Genomic DNA, 17,823 nt, shown 5'->3' with positions numbered 1-17,823 from the left:
CATGTGGAGAGAAAAGGCTGCTGAGGTTCGCCATGTTCCAGAGTCATTCACAATGGAACCCACCCAGGATGTTATGGAGACCCCAGCCAGGGACCTGGGCGCCCTTCTGGGCGCATGGGACGGAGAAGTCGTCACACTGTTGGCGGACGGCACCCGTCTCGTGGCGCACAGGACCGTGTTGGGCGAACGGAGTCCCGTGTTTGGCGGCATGTTTCGCCACGACTCACTGGAAGCCAACGCCGGCGAGGTCGCAGTCCAGGACTTGGAGGGCCCGGTGCTCCGCCAGCTGATCGCCTACCTCTACACCCTCCAGGCCCCTCAGCTGCCCAGCCTGGTCCCTCAGCTGCTGGCAGCCGATGATAAATACGGCGTGTCGGCCCTGAAAGCTCGGTGCGAGCAGGTCGTGGCCGCTCAGCTGTCCGTCGAGACTGCGGCGGCCACAGCTGTTCTGGCGATCAGGCACTCCTGCACTAGCCTCAGGCAGGCCGCCGTTAACTTCATCAAGGCCAACGTCACGCAGGTTATGACCATACAGGGCTGGGCTGACGCAGTAAGCACTCAGCCTTAAGATGTGGTCACACTGGCTCACCTGCTCCCGAGTTCTCCAGCAGAAGCCAGGCAAGCAATTGACAAGCCACTTGCCTGTCTTGAAAATTTCTAACTACTTTTCTATTTACGAACCAATAATTATACTTAGATTACAAGTTTTATAGAACAAAGAGACATCTGACAGGAAAAAAAATCACATAACCAAAAACTAATTAATATAGAGCAATGAAATTTTGGGAACACATTTATCTAGGTAACATATGTAACTGATTAACATCACAGGTTAATGTGAGCTGTAGATGTGCCATTGCAATCGTGACATGCTGCCACACTACTAAGCGGAGTAACAACCAGGATGGTGAATACAAGAATGTAACTGTTAATTCATACTGTTGTACAGGTAAACGATGTCAATTGCGTGATGGCGTTCCATGCCTGTTTCACTTGGTTGCTCAACACAGAAACAGTTAATGCTGTTTACAGATGATGCTGGAGATGTTATCCGATGAGCCTGCCGGCGTGGCCGAGCGGTTATAGACGCTACAGTCTAAACCCCGCGACCGCTATGGTCGCAGGTTCGAATCCTGCCTCGGGCATGGATGTGTGTGATGTCCTTGGGTTAGTTAGGTTTGAGTAGTCCTAAGTTCTAGACGACCGATGACCTAAGAAGTTAAGTCCGATAGTGCACAGAGCCATTTGAACCATTTTTGTTATCCGATGATGTCCCATATGTACCCGATTGGATACAGATATGGCGATCCAGAAATCAAGGCAACAAGCCAACACTCTGCAGAGTATGTTTTATTACAACAGCTGATATGTGGACTTGAGTTATCCTGTTGGAAAACACCTCCTGAAATGATCTTCATGAATGGCAGCACAACAGGTCCTATCGCAAGTGACTAACGCACATTTGCAGTCAGGGTGCATGGTATAACGACGACAGTGCTTTTGCTCTCACAGGAAATTGCACCCAAGATCATAGCTTCAGCTGTAGGTCCAATGCTCCTAGCATGCAGACAGGTTGGCTGCAGTTCCTCAACTGGCCTCCTCTTAACCTACATATCGCCATCACTGGCACTGGGGCAGAACCAGCCCATGAGAAAACGCGACAGACTTCCACTCAGCTGTCGCTTCATCCCATTGAAGTCGCAAATGACGGTGGTTTGGGGTCATTGGAATCCACACTTCAGGGCCTCTGGCTCGGAGCTCTCCTTGATACAAACAATTTCTAACATTTCATTAGGTCCCCGTGTGCCAGCTGCTACTCAGATTATTGCTACAGATGCAGTATGATAATGGCACCTTTGTCCCGATCAAATCGCCCCGTCCAGTCTCACGATTGCTACAGTACGTATTTGAAACAAACATGATCTGCATACTTATAGTGGCGTTACTAGTGCCACTCTTATGCGATTTGCGCTAAATCTGAATAGACATGATCTTTCAGGTGTAGAAACACACCTACTAACTTTCGTTTATAGAGAACAACATTTTCTTGGTTCTGCAATTATTTCTCCATCACTACATGATCACTGATATCCATTTTCTGATAGGTCTTGATGTTTTCCTCAACTTCATGTAACAGCTTCATTTAGTACTATAACTGAACTGCATTTATTAACAGGTAAACTAGCTTACAAAAGTCAAGGAAGAGACAAATTTTTCGTAGCCTCATAAATTACATTGACTTACCTGCAGTCATCAGTTCCATTAATAAAATTCTGTGTGTTGAACAATCAATGATTTAGATTCCTACATCAAGCCACTGAATAAAAACTACATTGACTGTGGAGAGAGCAGGGACCATTGTAGTGGTGGATAAAATTATGTGCTGCTCAAGACAGAAGCACAAATAATTATGTTTACAGTTTGCAGCCAGGTCATGGAAACGTGTGGGTCTGTTTCTGTGTTCTGTACAGGGTTACTATTAACCTGTTGGTGTAAAAGAGTCTTTATTGTTGTTGGCTGCCTCTCCTGCTTCCAACAAGGATATAAATATAAATTGCATCATGCTAAGTATATGGAAGATGAAGCAGGGGAGCAAGTCTGTCACCCAATACCACCACTAAGCACTCTGTTGCAGGTTGTGGCATGGCTCAAGGAGACCAGTAACGTGTTTATAATTTCTGACTTCTGATGTGACCACACAGTATGTGTTAACCTCTGGGTAGGAGTAGTAAAGTAAATGGACAGAGTAATCAGTATTCCCACATCAGTACTACAGATTTGCATGTTCTATATTTCTCATTTGGTTTCTTGCTAGATGTATGTAATACAACTATACTTTCCATAATAAAGTTCCCTTACTTTCCCCAATCAAAGCAGATGAATTAGGTAGTAAGAAGCATCTAGGCCCTAAGAAGTGAATTAGGGTGTAGCTGCGTATTCCCTATAAAGTCTGTGCCCACCTCCGGATGCAACAAGCAAGTCCTAAGACCAAAACAGCAGCATTGGGGCCCTTATTCACATTTCCTTCCTGTTTCTGTTTAGTTGTTCTCAGGATGCATCCATTAGCTAAGTACATTCCCTTCTATTACACATGCTGGGAGGAGTTCTGCTGATCAAATTGGTCTGCTTGCCTCACTCAGTAGCAGCCATCAGCCCTCTGCTTGCCTGCCCCTTTGTTTCTGTTGTGTTACTAAAGGCTATATGGAGAATTCTGCTCTGCTTCCTTCTACTGGGACTTTCCCTATGTCATCTGTATATTACACAAATGGGAAACAATAGCTTGGTAATCCATAATCATTTTTGGTGTAGAATTCGAATATTCAATGAAAACTAAGATTGCTATTAGAAAATACAAAGTTGGCCCCACAAACCAGGGGTGGTTCGAAGGTGGCCATTTGTAACAGAGACAGATGTTCCATTTCCTTATATTGACTTTTCACCTAGAACATTTTTTTCGTACGATGCTTCTTTTCCGATACATTTTGTTATATGTATCCTGTGTGTAAACACACTCCAGTACCTGCCCTCTACAGGGATTAACTTTCAGTTCCCAGACTTTAGCTTGTGTCTTCTGCTCTCTAGCACTGGTCACAGCTTTCACCACTTTTGACGTGTAATCACGATTTTATGAATCTATACGGAAATGGAATTTGTCCATTTCCATATGGAACCACATGCTCATTATGTTCCTTCAGATTGACTCTTTCATACCCAAGGAAATGTTCTAGTCACAATCTAGTAGATATAATTACCCTGAATAAACTAATGAAACGGTATTTTATATGTCATTGGAGTAAAAACATATGACCCCTTTCCTCGCGTATATGTATATACAACTCGTCCCTAGTCATACTATAGGTCTCACACACATTCGACTTTATTGTCAGATGACGTTTAACGTTCATCAGTTCAATGAGTGACCCCATGGTCAATGAGAATCAGATCTGTGCAGTGGGCAATGTTTCAGTTTCTGTGATGAAATTCATAAACTGGCTGCACTTTAATTTTTTGCTGGAATACATTCTTTGTATCACACACTGTGTGCCTTTAATTCTTCTGAATTTACTTCGCCAGTCTGCTCGACAGTTGCTGCCCCCTTGACTATCATGTGAGCCCCCTACAGCCTGATTCGCAACACATGAGCTAGAAGCACCATTTGATTACAGAAGTACCACAATAAGTGCACTCAAAGATTAGTGCTGTTGCAATTTCTGTGTAACTGTTGTTGTTGTGTATTCCATTTGACCTATGAAACGGTCTCCTTGTATTACTCTAGCTTTAACTGATGTATCCACGTTTCATTAGTACTTTCTTTTGTTGTTTGTTATGGTAAGCTACTGGTCTGAGGAATTCAGGAGAATCAGAGTGTAATCTGTTTAGACCGAGGCTGAGTTCTACATCTACATCTACATCTACATCCATACTCCGCTAGCCACCTGACGGTGTGTGGCGGAGGGTACCCTGAGTACCTCTATCGGTTCTCCCTTCTATTCCAGTCTCGTATTGTACGTGGAAAGAAGGATTGTCGGTATGCTTCTGTGTGGGCTTTAATCTCTCTGATTTTATCCTCATGGTCTCTTCGCGAGATATACGTAGGAGGGAGCAATATACTGCTTGACTCTTCGGTGAAGGTATGTTCTCGAAACTTTAACAAAAGCCCGTACCGAGCTACTGAGCGTCTCTCCTGCAGAGTCTTCTACTGGAGTTTATCTATCATCTCCGTAACGCTTTCGCAATTACTAAATGATCCTGTAACGAAGCGCGCTGCTCTCCGTTGGATCTTCTCTATCTCTTCTATCAACCCTACCAGGTGCGGATCCCACACTGCTGAGCAGTATTCAAGCATTGGGCGAACAAGCGTACTGTAACCTACTTCCTTTGTTGTCGGATTGCATTTCCTTAGGATTCTTCCAATGAATCTCAGTCTGGCATCTGCTTCACCGACGATCAACTTTATATGATCATTCCATTTTAAATCACTCCTAATGCGTACTCCCAGATAATTTATGGAATTAACTGCTTCCAGTTGCTGACCTGCTATTTTATAGCTAAATGATAAGGGACCTATCTTTCTATGTATTCGCATCACATTACACTTGTCTACATTAAGATTCAATTGCCATTCCGTGCAGCATACGTTAATTCGCTGCAGATCCTCCTGCATTTCAGTACAATTTTCCATTGTTGCAACCTCTCAATACACCACAGCATCATCTGCAAAAAGCCTCAGTGAACTTCGGATGTCATCTTAGCAGACCCACTTCTGTCATCAAAAGTGTGTGTTCTGTTGTTTGTGTGACGACGATCCCCCAGAAGCGATCCATATAGCCGGCCGATGTAGCCGAGCGATTCTAGGCCATCCACTCCGGAACCATGCTGCTGCTATGGACGCAGGTTCGAATCCTGCCTCGGGCATGGAGGTCTGTAATGTCCTTAGGTTAGTTAGGTTTAAGTAGATCTAAGTGTAGTTGACTGACGACCCCAGATATTAAGTCCCATAGTGCTTAGAGGCATTTCAACTACTTGAGCAAACTGCCCTCTGGCCTCCAAGTGGACAGAGTTTACCACCCCAGCCACTGCTGCGCCGGCCACGGCTGCCCGCACCTCCGCAAGATGCCTCTGCCGTCTCTCGCCAGCGGCGAGTTTTGCCACTACACACTGCGACTTGTGGGGGATGTCAACAATGTGTTGGACGCAAGGAAATAGAATGGCGCTGTCGTGCGAATGTGGTAATACAGAGGTTATAGTTATCGAGAAAACTTATTCATTTTACAAATTCGTATATTTAGTATACTTAGCCCCCATTAACCATGGACCTTGCCATTGGTGGGGAGGCTTGCGTGCCTCAGCGATACAGATGCCCGTACTGTAGGTGCAACCACAATGGAGGGGTATCTGTTGAGAGGCCAGATCAACATGTGATTCCTGAAGAGGGGCAGCAGAATTTTCAGTTGTTGCAGGGGCAACAGTCTGGATGATTGACTGATCTGGCCTTGCAACATTAACCAAAACGGCCTTGCTGTGCTGGTACTGGGAACGGCTGAAAGCAAGGGGAAACTAGAGTCGTAATTTTTCCCGAGGACATGCAGCTTTTCTGCATGATTAATGATGATGGCGTCCACTTGGGTAAAATATTCCGGAGGTAAAATAGTCCCCCATTCAGATCTCCAGGAGGGGACTACTCAGGAGGACGTCGTTATCAGGAGAGAGAAAACTGGCGTTCTAAGGATAGGAGCGTGGAATGTCAGATCCCTTACTCGGGCAGGCAGGTTAGAAAATTTAAAAAGCGAAATAGATACGTTAAAGTTTCATATAGTGGGAATTAGTGAAGTTCAGTGGCAGGAGGAGCAAGACTTTTGGTCAGGTGAATACAGGGTTATAAATACAAAATCAAATACGGTTAATGCAGGAGTAGATTTAATAATGAATAAAAAAATAGGAGTGCGGGTAAGCTACTACAAGCAGCATAGTGAACGCATTATTGTGGCCAAGATAGACACAAAGGCCATGCCTAATAGAGTAGTATAATTTATATGCCAACTAGCTTTGCAGATGATGAAGAAATTGTTGAAATGTATGACGAGATAAAAGAAATTATTCAGGTAGTGAAGGGAGACGAAAATGTAATAGTCATTGGTGACTGGAATTCGTCAGTAGGAAAAGGGAGAGAAGGAAACATAGTAGTTGATTATGGATTGGGGATAAGAAATGAAAGAGGAAGCCGTCTGATAGAATTTTGCACAGAGCATAACTTAATCATAGATAACACTTGGTTCAATAATCATAAGAGAAGGTTGTATACATCGAAGAATCCTGGAGATATTAAAAGGTATCAGAAAGATTATATAATGGTAAGATAGAGATTTAGGAATCGGGTTTTAAATTGTAGGACATTTCTAGGGGCAGATGTGGACTCTGACCACAATCTATTGGTTATTACCTGTAGATTAAAACTGAAGAAACTGCAAAAAGGTGGGGATTTAAGGACATGGGATCTGGATAAGCTGAACGAACTAGAGGTTGTACAGAGTTTCAAGGAGTGCATAAGGGAACAATTGACAGGAATGGGGGAAAGAAACACAGTAGAAGAAGAATGGGTAGCTCTGAGGGATGAAGTAGTGAAGGCAGCAGAGGATAAAGTAGGTAAAAAGGCGAGGGCTGCTAGAAATCCTTGGGTATCAGAAGAAATATTGAATTTAATTGATGAAAGGAGATAATATAAAAATGCAGTAAATGAAGCAGGCCAAAAGGAATACAAATATCTCAAAAACGAGATCGACAGGAAGTGCAAAATTGCTAAGCAGAGATGGCTAGAGAACAAATGTAGGGATGTAGAAACTTATCTCACTAGGGGTAAGATAGATACTGCCTACAGGAAAGTTAAAGAGACCTTTGGAGAGAAGAGAACCACGTGTAGGAATATCAAGAGCTCAGATGTCAACCCAGTTCTAAGCAAAGAAGGAAAGGCAGAAAGGTGGGAGGAGTATATAGAAGGTTTATACGAGGGCGATGTACTTGAGGACAATATTGTGGAAATGGAAGAGGATGTAGAAGAAGACGAAATGGGAGATAAGATACTGCCTGAAGAGTTTGACAGAGCACTGAAAGACCTGAGTCGAAACATGGCCCCCGGAGTAGACAACATTCCATTAGAACTACTGACGGCCTTGGGAGAGCCAGTCCTGACAAAACTCTACCATCTAGTGAGCAAGGTGTATGAGACAGGCGAAATACCCTCAGACTTCAAGAAGAATATAATAATTCCAATCCCAAAAACAGCAGGTGCTGACAGCTGTAAAATCACCGAACTATCAGTTTAATAAGTCACAGCTGCAAAATACTAACGCGAATTCTTTACAGACGAATGGAAAAACTGGTAGATGCGAACCTCGGGGAGGATCAGTTTGGATTCCGAAGAAATGTTGGAACAAGTGAGGCAATACTGACCTTACGACTTATCTTAGAAGAAAGATTAAGAAAAGGCAAACCTACTTTTCTAGCATTTGTAGACTTAGAGAAAGCTTTTGACAATGTTGACTGGAATACTCTCTTTCAAATTCTGAAGGTGGCAGGGGTAAAATACAGGGAGCGAAAGGCTATGTACAATTTGTACAGAAACCAGATGACAGTCATAAGAGTCGAGGGGCATGAAAGGGAAGCAGTGGTTGGGAAAGGAGTGAGACAGGGTTGTAGCCTCTCACCGATGTTATTCAATCTGTATATTGAGCAAGCACTAAAGGAAAAAAGAGAAAAATTTGGAGTAGATATTAAAATTCATGGAGAAGAAGTGAAGACTTTGAGGTTCGCCGATGACTTTGTAATTCTGTCAGAGACGGCAAAGGACTTGGAGGAGCAGTTGAACGGAATGGACAGTGTCTTGAAAGGAGGATATAAGATGAACATCAACAAAGGCAAAACGAGGATAATGGAATGTAGTCGAATAAAATTGGGTGATGCTGAGGGAATTTGATTAGGAGATGAGACACTTAAAGTAGTAAAGGAGTTTTGCTATTCGTGAAGTAAAATAACTGATGATGGTCGAAGTAGAGAGGATATAAAATGTACACTGGCAATGGCAAGGAAAACGTTTCTGAAGAAGAGAAATTTCTTAACATCGAGTATATATTTATGTATCAGGAAGTCGTTTCTGAAAGTATTTATTTGGAGTGTAGTCATGTATGGAAGTGAAACATGGACGATAACTAGTTTGGACAAGAAGAGAATAGAAGCTTTCGAAATCTGGTGCTACGGACGAATGCTGAAGATAAGTTAGATAGATCACGTAAGTAATGAGGAGGTATTGAATAGGATTGGGGAGAAGAGAAGTTTGTGGCACAACTTGACTAGAAGAAGGGATCGGTTGGTAGGACATGTTTAGAGGCATCAAGGGATCACAAATTTAGCATTGGAGGGCAGCGTGGAGGGAAAAATCGTAGAGGGAGACCAAGAGATGAATACAATAAGCAGATTCAGAAGAATGTACGTTGCAGTAGGTACTGGGGATGAAGAAGCTTGCACAGGATAGAGTAGCATGGAGAGTTGCATCAAACCAGTCTCAGGACTGAAGACAACTACAACAACAACAACTTAGCACTGATAACTTATGCCCTATTGCGCTTATGATGCGTGTCCTACCATCATGCCCCTTCTTCTTGTCAGTGCTTTTCATATATTTCTTTCATCTCCTGCTCTGCGCAGAACCTCCTCATCACTTACGTTATGAGTGCACCTAATTTTCAACTTGGTCTGTAGCACAATATCTCAAATGCTTCAATTCTGTTTCCTGACAGTCCATGATGTGACATCATGTATGATTGAGTTAAAACATGGTTTTTGCATGTTATTGACGCCTTCTGTGGCACCAGAAGAAAATGTGACTATCATTTTACCATGTTCAGGTAGTAGAGATTTGGCGGAATGTCCCGTGACTGAAACGAAGTCATGCCCATGTTTCTCTGTACTAAGGCGACAAAGGTCGCGGGATAGCGATAGACACATATACAGATCGCGGTAGTATCGCGTATACGAGGTAGAAAAGGGCAGTGTATTGCCGAAGCTTTTATTTGTACCCAGTGATTCATGTGGAAAGGTTGCCGACGTGATTATGGCCACGCGACGCGAATTAACATACTTTGAATGCAGGAGGGTCTGTGGAGCCAGATGCATGGGACATTCCTTTTTGGAAATTGTTTGGGCATTCGGTATTCCGAGAACCATAGAGTCAAGAGTGTGCGGAGAATGGCACATTTCAGGCATTATGTCTCACCACGGACAACGCAGTGGCCGACGGACTTCGATTAAAGACCGAGAGCAACGGCATTTGCATAGAGTTGTCAGTGCTAACAGACAAGCAACGTAATGTGAAATAAGCGCAGTAATTGATGTGAGACTTACGACGAACGTATCTGTTAGAACAGTGCGGCAAAATTTGCCGTTAACGGCCTACGGCAGCGGACGACCGATGTAAGTGCCTCTGTCAACTGCACATCGCCTGCAGTGCCTCTCCTGGGCTCGCGATGGTATCGGTTGGACCCCAAGTGACTGAAAAAGCTCAGGATGGCCAGACGAGTCCCGATTTCAGTTGGTGAGACCTGATGGTAGGGTTTGAGTGTGGCGCAGGCCCAACGGAGCCATGGACTCAAGTTGGCAACAAGACACTGTGCAAGCTGGCGAATGCTCTACGGTGGTTTGAGCTATATTTACATGGAATGGACTAGGTCTTCTCATCCTACTGAACCGACCATTAACTGGAAATTACTATTTCCGGCTACTTGGCCCATTGTGAACCATACAAATTCCATAGTTTTCTGGGAACATGAAATCCATGAATAGCTGCAGATGATCTCCAAATCACGGGGCTACAATTTTATGCTATAGGTTTGAGGAACAATTTGGAGAATTCTAGCACCCGACGTGAAACCCGTCGAATATTTATGGAACATACTCAAGAGGTCGGTACGTACACAAATTTCTGCACTGGCAACACTCGCGGTTTGCGGACGGCTGTGGAGGCAGCATGGTTCATTATTTCTGGTGCGGCCTTCCAACGACTCTTCTTGCGACACCGAGCCGCTGCACTGTGCCGTGCAAAAGGACACGGTATTAGGGGGCACCCCACGACGTTAGTCACCTCAGTGCCAATTTTCTGCTGTCTCTGCGATTTTGGTACTTATGACATCATGGGAGGTTAGCTACTGAAGTGGCACAACGTCTGCCTCCAATGTCGTAAAACCGTTGTAGATTTTCACTCCACTTGGCACTGATTATAATTCTTGTGGTGTGAAAAAGATGGTTCAGTGGCACTTTCATATTTCGCTGCAGCGGTGTAGAAATCTTACTTGGCCAGGTTGTCTACATTTTCATTTCACTTTATTCCACTGTTCACCTTGAGCCGTAACGTTATGGTCGTCTTATGTAAACAAAAAATCTCCGGCGTTGCTTCTAAAATGTGGTGTACTACCTAATTTTCGATATGTTGGCGCAGTAGCATTTTAACAGCATCATTGCTTAAAGTGAGACTGAAAATCTGATTCTTTTCCTTCCACTACTTTTGCGCATTTAAGTCCCTCTAAAATCGATATAAATCGGAGCAGTCTCCGTTTCTGGACTGTAGATTTGTTGGACCACACTTTATTTAAGATTATCAATAAACGAATTCATCCCTTCTCCAACGTATGTTGGAGCAATGACTAGTGGATGTTACTCGGTCCTGGTCACATAGTTTTGCTATGCACTATTGCTAAAGTCGTTTCCAATAGGTTCAACATACCATTTACTAGGTGTTCCATCAGACGTTCTATGATGAGCTCGCTTTTTCCTGCTCTGATCCGCTTGGGGTCAAGTTGCATAAAATGTTTTCTCAAAGGATTTTAGATGTGGCGTGTAGTTTTCACACTGCTGTATTAATACATCTGGTTCTCCAGATCTTATTCCAAACGATAGGCATGGAGCATTGAGTAGGTGAGCTACTACAAAAATATCGCAGCTTGCCTCTTTTTTTTATACAAATTTGTACAGATGCCCCTCCCTTGCTTGGAACGGATAACATTTACAAGCGACAAGCCACAGAAGAGAATATTCTGTAGAGTGTTTTTCTCCCCGCATTATCTGCCATCTCACGTTATTCTTCACACCACACCGGAGACGACCTGCCAAAGGCCTAGAAGGGCGTGTCTTCTAGGACTGATTCATCCGCTGCCCTTTCAGTATTATGTTACAGAATGGCATAATGCACACTCTCTTTATAGTCTTTCATATTCTCTGTCAGCATTTCCCCATATGCTGCCCACATTGCTTATCTTATTTTTCATTTGTCAATTCTGATATCTCACTTGGCTGAATAATAGACAGAATTTGTTGTCCACCTGATTTAGACTGATAAATAACTTTCTACATTGTATTCCTGATGACATGGAACACATTTTACAGTATCACAATATATTGTGTATTAGACCCATTGTAGGCTGTCACACAAAAGACATATTTTTTATCACTAAATACATGAGTAATATCAGGATTGTAGTGTAATGTAGCCAAGCTGGTGAATCATAAATTTACTTTCACAAATTGCAGGAATTGGTGTTGTCTTTGGACGCATTGCAGCCTCAAGAAATTCAGTTGAAAGTAAGTGCACATTTGTATGTGTGCGTGTGGGGGGGGGGCTGGGTTTTGTCGTTCTCACTCTCTCTCTCTCCCTCCCTCCCTCTCTCTCTCTCTCTCTCTCTCTCTCTCTCTCTATATATATATATATATATATATATATATATATATATATATATATATATATATATATACGAGGGTCAGTCAAAAAGTAATGCCTCCTATTTTGTTTCTACATTTAATTGTCAGGAAATTTAAATGCAATTACAAAGGTTGAAAACCACAACACTGAGGATCATTTTGTCATTTATCAATGTAATCTCCGCCCATCTCTACAGTTTTGGTCCATCTTTGAACAAGGGCATGTATCCCAGCACGGTAAAAATAACAGCTCTGCTTCCTAAGTCATTGATGCACGGATGTTTTGACGGCCTCCTCATCTTCAAAATGAATCCCACGATGAGCTTCTTTTAGTGGCCCGAACAGATGGAACTCTGATGGTGCCAGGTCAGGGCTGTATGGGGGATGAGGCAAAACTTCCCATCCAATTTTGACAATCTCGTCAGAGGTGTGACGACTGGTGTGTGGTCTTGCATTGTCATGCAAAAGAAGAACATCTGCCATTGATTTTGTTGGGCGAACTCGCTGAAGACGTGCTTTAAGTTTTTTGAGGGTTGTGACGTATTGACCAGAATTTATTGTGCATCCCTGCTCCAAAAAATCAACTAGAATCACACCCTCTGTATCCCAGAAAACTGTTGCCACAACTTTCCCTGCCGATCGCACAGTTTTGAATTTTCTCTTCCTCGGCGAGCTTGTGTGACGCCACTCCATTGACTGCCTCTTTGATTCGGGTTCAAAAAAATGCACCCATGTTTCGTCCCCGGGCACAATTTTTTTCAGAAACTCATCTCCCTCCAAACGGAAGCGCTGCAAGTGTTGGGAGGCTATTGTTTTCCTTGCCTCTTTATTCTGATCGGTTAACATTCTTGGAACCCACCGTGCACAAACTTTTGAGTACCCCAATTGTTTAATAATCGTGATCACACTGCCTTACTAAGAGAAATAATGCGACACACTTCATCTGCAGTCACCCGACGGTCACCACGAATGATGTCATCAACTTGCTGAATGTTGTGTGGAGTCACTGCACTCACCGGCCTGCCGCTCCGCTTTTCGTCAGTCAACGGTGTTTGCCCTTCAGCTTCCATACAACGACAAACCCATCGTCTAACAGTGCTGATATCCACTGTCACAACACCATACACCTTCTTCAGTCTTTCATGAATGCGTATGGGCGTTTCACCTTCTGCATTCAAGAATTCAATCACACAACGCTGTCTCAAACGAACATCGATGTCGGCCATCTTACAAACTTCTGCTGTGCTGCCACCTGTTGACACAGAAAATTACTACTGCAGTGGATTGCAGAAGAAGGTTTGAGGAATGGCGCCAAATTCAAATTTTTCTCTTAACTTAATTTTTTTAAGTAGAAAAAAAATGGGAGGCATTACTTTTTGACCGACCCTCGTATATATGTGTGTGTGTGTGTGTGTGTGTGTGCACATGATTGAGTGAGTCTGTGTGACTTCAGGTGGATATTCTGGTTATCCAGGAAGCACTCTCTTCTCAACAAGTTTGTACATGGGCGTTTTTTTTTTTTTTTTTTTTTTTTGGTCGTCAGTCTACTGACTGGTTTGATGCGGCCCGCCACGAATTCCTTTCCTGTGCTAACCTCTTCATCTCAGAGTCGCACTTGTAACCTACGTCCGCAATTATTTGCTTGACGTATTCCCATCTCTGTCTTCCTCTACAGTTTTTGCCCTCTACAGCTCCCACTAGTACCATGGAAGTCATTCCCTCATGTCTTAGCAGATGTCCTATCATCCTGTCCCTTCTCCTTATCAGTGTTTTCCCCATATTCTTTCCTCTCCGATTCTGCGTAGAACCTCCTCATTCCTTACCTTATCAGTCCACCTAATTTTCAACATTCGTCTATAGCACGACATCTCAAATGCTTCGAGTCTCTTCTGTTCCGGTATTCCCACAGTCCATGTTTCACTACCATACAAGGCTGTACAGTACATGTGTATATGCCAACAAATATGTTTGTGTGTGTGTTGATAAATGAGTTAAGCTAGAGCCGTTGGTACACTCCTGGAAATTGAAATAAGAACACCGTGAATTCATTGTCCCAGGAAGGGGAAACTTTATTGACACATTCGTGGGGTTAGATACATCACATGATCACACTGACAGAACCACAGGCACATAGGCACAGGCAACAGAGCATGCACAATGTCGGCACTAGTACAGTGTATATCCACCTTTCGCAGCAATGCAGGCTGCTATTCTCCCATGGAGACGATCGTAGAGATGCTGGATGTAGTCCTGTGGAACGGCTTGCCATGCCATTTCCACGTGGAGCCTCAGCTGGACCAGCGTTCGTTCTGGACGTGCAGACCGCGTGAGAAGACGCTTCATCCAGTCCCAAACATGCTCAATGGGGGACAGATCAGGAGATCTTGCTGGCCAGGGTAGTTGACTTACACCTTCTAGAGCACGTTGGGTGGCACGGGATACATGCGGACGTGCATTGCCCTGTTGGAACAGCAAGTTCCCTTGCCGGTCTAGGAATGGTAGAACGATGGGTTCGATGACGGTTTGGATGTACCGTGCACTATTCAGTGTCCCCTCGACGATCACCAGAGGTGTACGGCTAGTGTAGGAGATCGCTCCCCACACCATGATGCCGGGTGTTGGCCCTGTGTGCCTCGGTCGTATGCAGTCCTGATTGTGGCGCTCACCTGCACGGCACCAAACACGCATACGACCATCATTGGCACCAAGGCAGAAGCGACTCTCATCGCTGAAGACGACACGTCTCCATTCGTCCCTCCATTCACGCCTGTCGCCACACCACTGGAGGCGGGCTGCACGATGTTGGGGCGTGGGCGGAAGACGGCCTAACGGTGTGCGGGACCGTAGCCCAGCTTCGTGGAGACGGTTGCGAATGGTCCTCGCCAATACCCCTGGAGCAACAGCGTCCCTAATTTGCTGGGAAGTGGCGGTGCGGTCCCCTACGGCACTGCGTAGTATCCTACGGTCTTGGCGTGCATCCGTGCGTCGCTGCGGTCTGGTCCCAGGTCGACGGGCACGTGTACCTTCCGCCGACCACTGGCGACAACATCGATCTACTGTGGAGCTCACGCCCCACGTGTTGAGCAATTCGGCGGTACGTCACCCGGCCTCCCGCATGCCCACTATATGCCCTCGCTCAAAGTCCGTCAACTGCACATACGGTTCACGCCCACGCTGTCGCGGCATGCTACCAGTGTTAAAGACTGCGATGGAGCTCCGTATGCCACGGCAAACTGGCTGACACTGACGGCGGCGGTGCACAAATGCTGCGCAGCTAGCGCCATTCGACGGCCAACACCGCGGTTCCTGATGTGTCCGCTGTGCGGTGCGTGTGATCATTGCTTGTACAGCCCTCTCGCAGTGTCCGGAGCAAGTATGGTGGGTCTGACACACCGCTGTCAATGTGTTCTTTTTTCCATTTCCAGGAGTGTATATTTGATAGATATCTGTTAACCATTATCTTGCTCTGTTTGAAGAGGATGTGTCCATAAATTTGCGAACAAGTGGACTTTCTTTAAATACCTGAAGAAATGAGTAGTTTCTTGGTGCAACGTTTGGGTGTATTAATAAGTGGGTTTCTGCACATAACTGTCTCTTATACCTTCATAAGACATTGGTTTCCTCAGATGGCAATGACTGCGCAACAGCAGCATCCTGAGCAGCCTTAAATGTCAGGAATCAGTGTGACAAAAAATGATGACTAAATGTCTGGAGTGAAGGAATGTAGGAGTTTTTAACTGATGATGACTTTGGGAGTATGATGTCACTGCACATCTATACTTTAATAAACGGGGACTGCCCCCACTGTTTCGTAACACAAATGGAGAAAATTGCAGATTGGTTAGTGGTCGTTGGACAAATCTACTTTTGGAACTGGTTTCATCTCAGTATTCTCAATCAGAAGTATGTTATCTGACAGTTTGCCGTTTTTGCACACGAGCCTTCCTGAAAAGGAGAAGAACAGCAGGCTGATTCAGGCAGCGAAGGAGGATTCAGTTACCGGGTTGCAGATGCTGCTGGCGGCTGATGCGGACGTGGGGGCGAATGAGGAGAGCGAGGACAGGGGGACCACCCTCCACTGGGCAGCAAACAAGGGACACGCGAAGGCAGCGAGGTGCCTGGTGAAGGGTGGAGCAGACGTGGACGCCAGGTGCAGCAGCTAGCAGGAGACGCCCCTGCACAGGGCTGCATACTATGGCCATGAGGCTGTGGCGCGGCTGCTGCTAGAGGCAGGGGCGGAGGTTGATGCCACGAACAAAACGCAGAGCACACCCTTGCTCTTGGCTGCAGTGAAAGAGCACACGGCGGTGGTGCGGCTGCTACTGGCCTCCACGCCTTACCGCAGCGCCAGGAAACAGTGGGGGCGAACGCCGCTACACGAGGTGGCTCTGAACGGCCACGCAGAGGTGACCTCTGCACTGCTCGAGGCAGGGGCCGGCCAGACCACCAGGGATAACCAGGGAAAAACCCCACTGCAAATAGCCAGGTAAAACAACCACCAGCAGCTGATAGACATGCTGAGGTGAAGCTAGCAGTCCGACAGACATCCTTGCAGTAAAACGTAAAGAGCTCCTCTCCAAGACTTTTCTTAATAATTAAAATAACGAACATGATAAATTTAAACCTGTGGTCCTTCACTGTTTCTGTACTCCCACTTCAAGGAGAACGCTATACCTCGGCACATTTTTATGGCCGCTTCTAGTGAACACTTCAGTAGTTTTTTAGTACATAATCCATATCCCAATTTTAAATCATGGCACACACCTTTCATTTTTGAAGGATTTTTCTGAAATTATAAAAAATGCTTGAAGATTAAACTTCTCCCAAATGCGAAAACATGTTCGAAGGTTCAACACGGTCATGAACTTAGGAACAAATATGCAACTGAAATTGAAACATACAATATTGACTGCAGCAGCCTAACTGTTACATTATTACTCTACTACACACCAATAAGTAGTAAATTATATGAAATTAAGAACACATTTTATAATGAAACGGTTAACAATTAAAATCATGTTGAAACAGGAGCTATTGGCAACTAAGACAACGATATACTATGCAATATTTAAATATGTAGAACACAAAATGTTTGCAAATGCTATATAGTTCATAGCCTCATCTCTAACAACAACAGAATGTTATAAAATGGAGCAAACTGCTTATTGCATTGCTTCATCTGCTTCTAAAATGTATTTTTGTCGAATTTTTTTTCGGCCCCCTCCAGCCCCCCCCAAAGGAGGCGGGCTGGCAGCAGCATAGTACGCCGCTCTTTAGCCTACAGAATTTTTAAAACACAGGAAGAAGATAACAAACAATAAAAGGAGGCGATAAAAATGGAGACATAACTTGTAAAGTGGTGGAAAATTGTCGAAGTGAAAACATAAAGCAAGGGTTGGCGATGCTAATAAGATACACAGGAAGCAGACAGGTAAAATAGTAGACATACAATTAAAAAACACAGCGACAGTCTGGCTTCTGTTCGCAACACTTCGGAAAAGACGCACAACACTTAACACTCACTCCAAACACTGTACTAAAAAGTCAGCGCGAAGACGACACACCACAGCCAAGGGCAGATGT

At 44.6% G+C, this 17,823-nt stretch overlaps 1 protein-coding gene across 1 annotated transcript; it reads left to right on the top strand.

Moving 5' to 3' along the window:
* Position 1: 1 nt before the first annotated feature.
* LOC126284504 (ankyrin repeat and protein kinase domain-containing protein 1-like) lies at positions 2 to 16,730 on the top strand. Its single transcript, XM_049983479.1, has 3 exons — positions 2 to 550; positions 16,194 to 16,390; positions 16,424 to 16,730. The coding sequence occupies exons 1-3, from the start codon at positions 2 to 4 to the stop codon at positions 16,728 to 16,730; spliced, it is 1,053 nt and encodes a 350-aa protein (XP_049839436.1).
* The last annotated feature ends 1,093 nt before the right edge of the window (positions 16,731 to 17,823 follow it).

Source organism: Schistocerca gregaria, chromosome 8 (assembly GCF_023897955.1).
Source record: "Schistocerca gregaria isolate iqSchGreg1 chromosome 8, iqSchGreg1.2, whole genome shotgun sequence".
NCBI classification, from domain to species: domain Eukaryota; kingdom Metazoa; phylum Arthropoda; class Insecta; order Orthoptera; family Acrididae; genus Schistocerca; species Schistocerca gregaria.
Note: the sequence above shows the minus strand (reverse complement) of the source record. Positions and strands in the feature narration are given on the sequence as shown.

Bases quoted from the DNA above. Each gene is read 5' to 3' on its own strand.
- LOC126284504 (XM_049983479.1), top strand. From the start codon at position 2: ATGTGGAGAGAAAAGGCTGCTGAGGTTCGCCATGTTCCAGAGTCATTC. The intron at 551-16,193 runs GTAAGCACTCAG...CTTCCTGAAAAG, and splicing joins TACAGGGCTGGGCTGACGCA to GAGAAGAACAGCAGGCTGAT. The intron at 16,391-16,423 runs GTGCAGCAGCTA...GCCCCTGCACAG, and splicing joins GGAGCAGACGTGGACGCCAG to GGCTGCATACTATGGCCATG.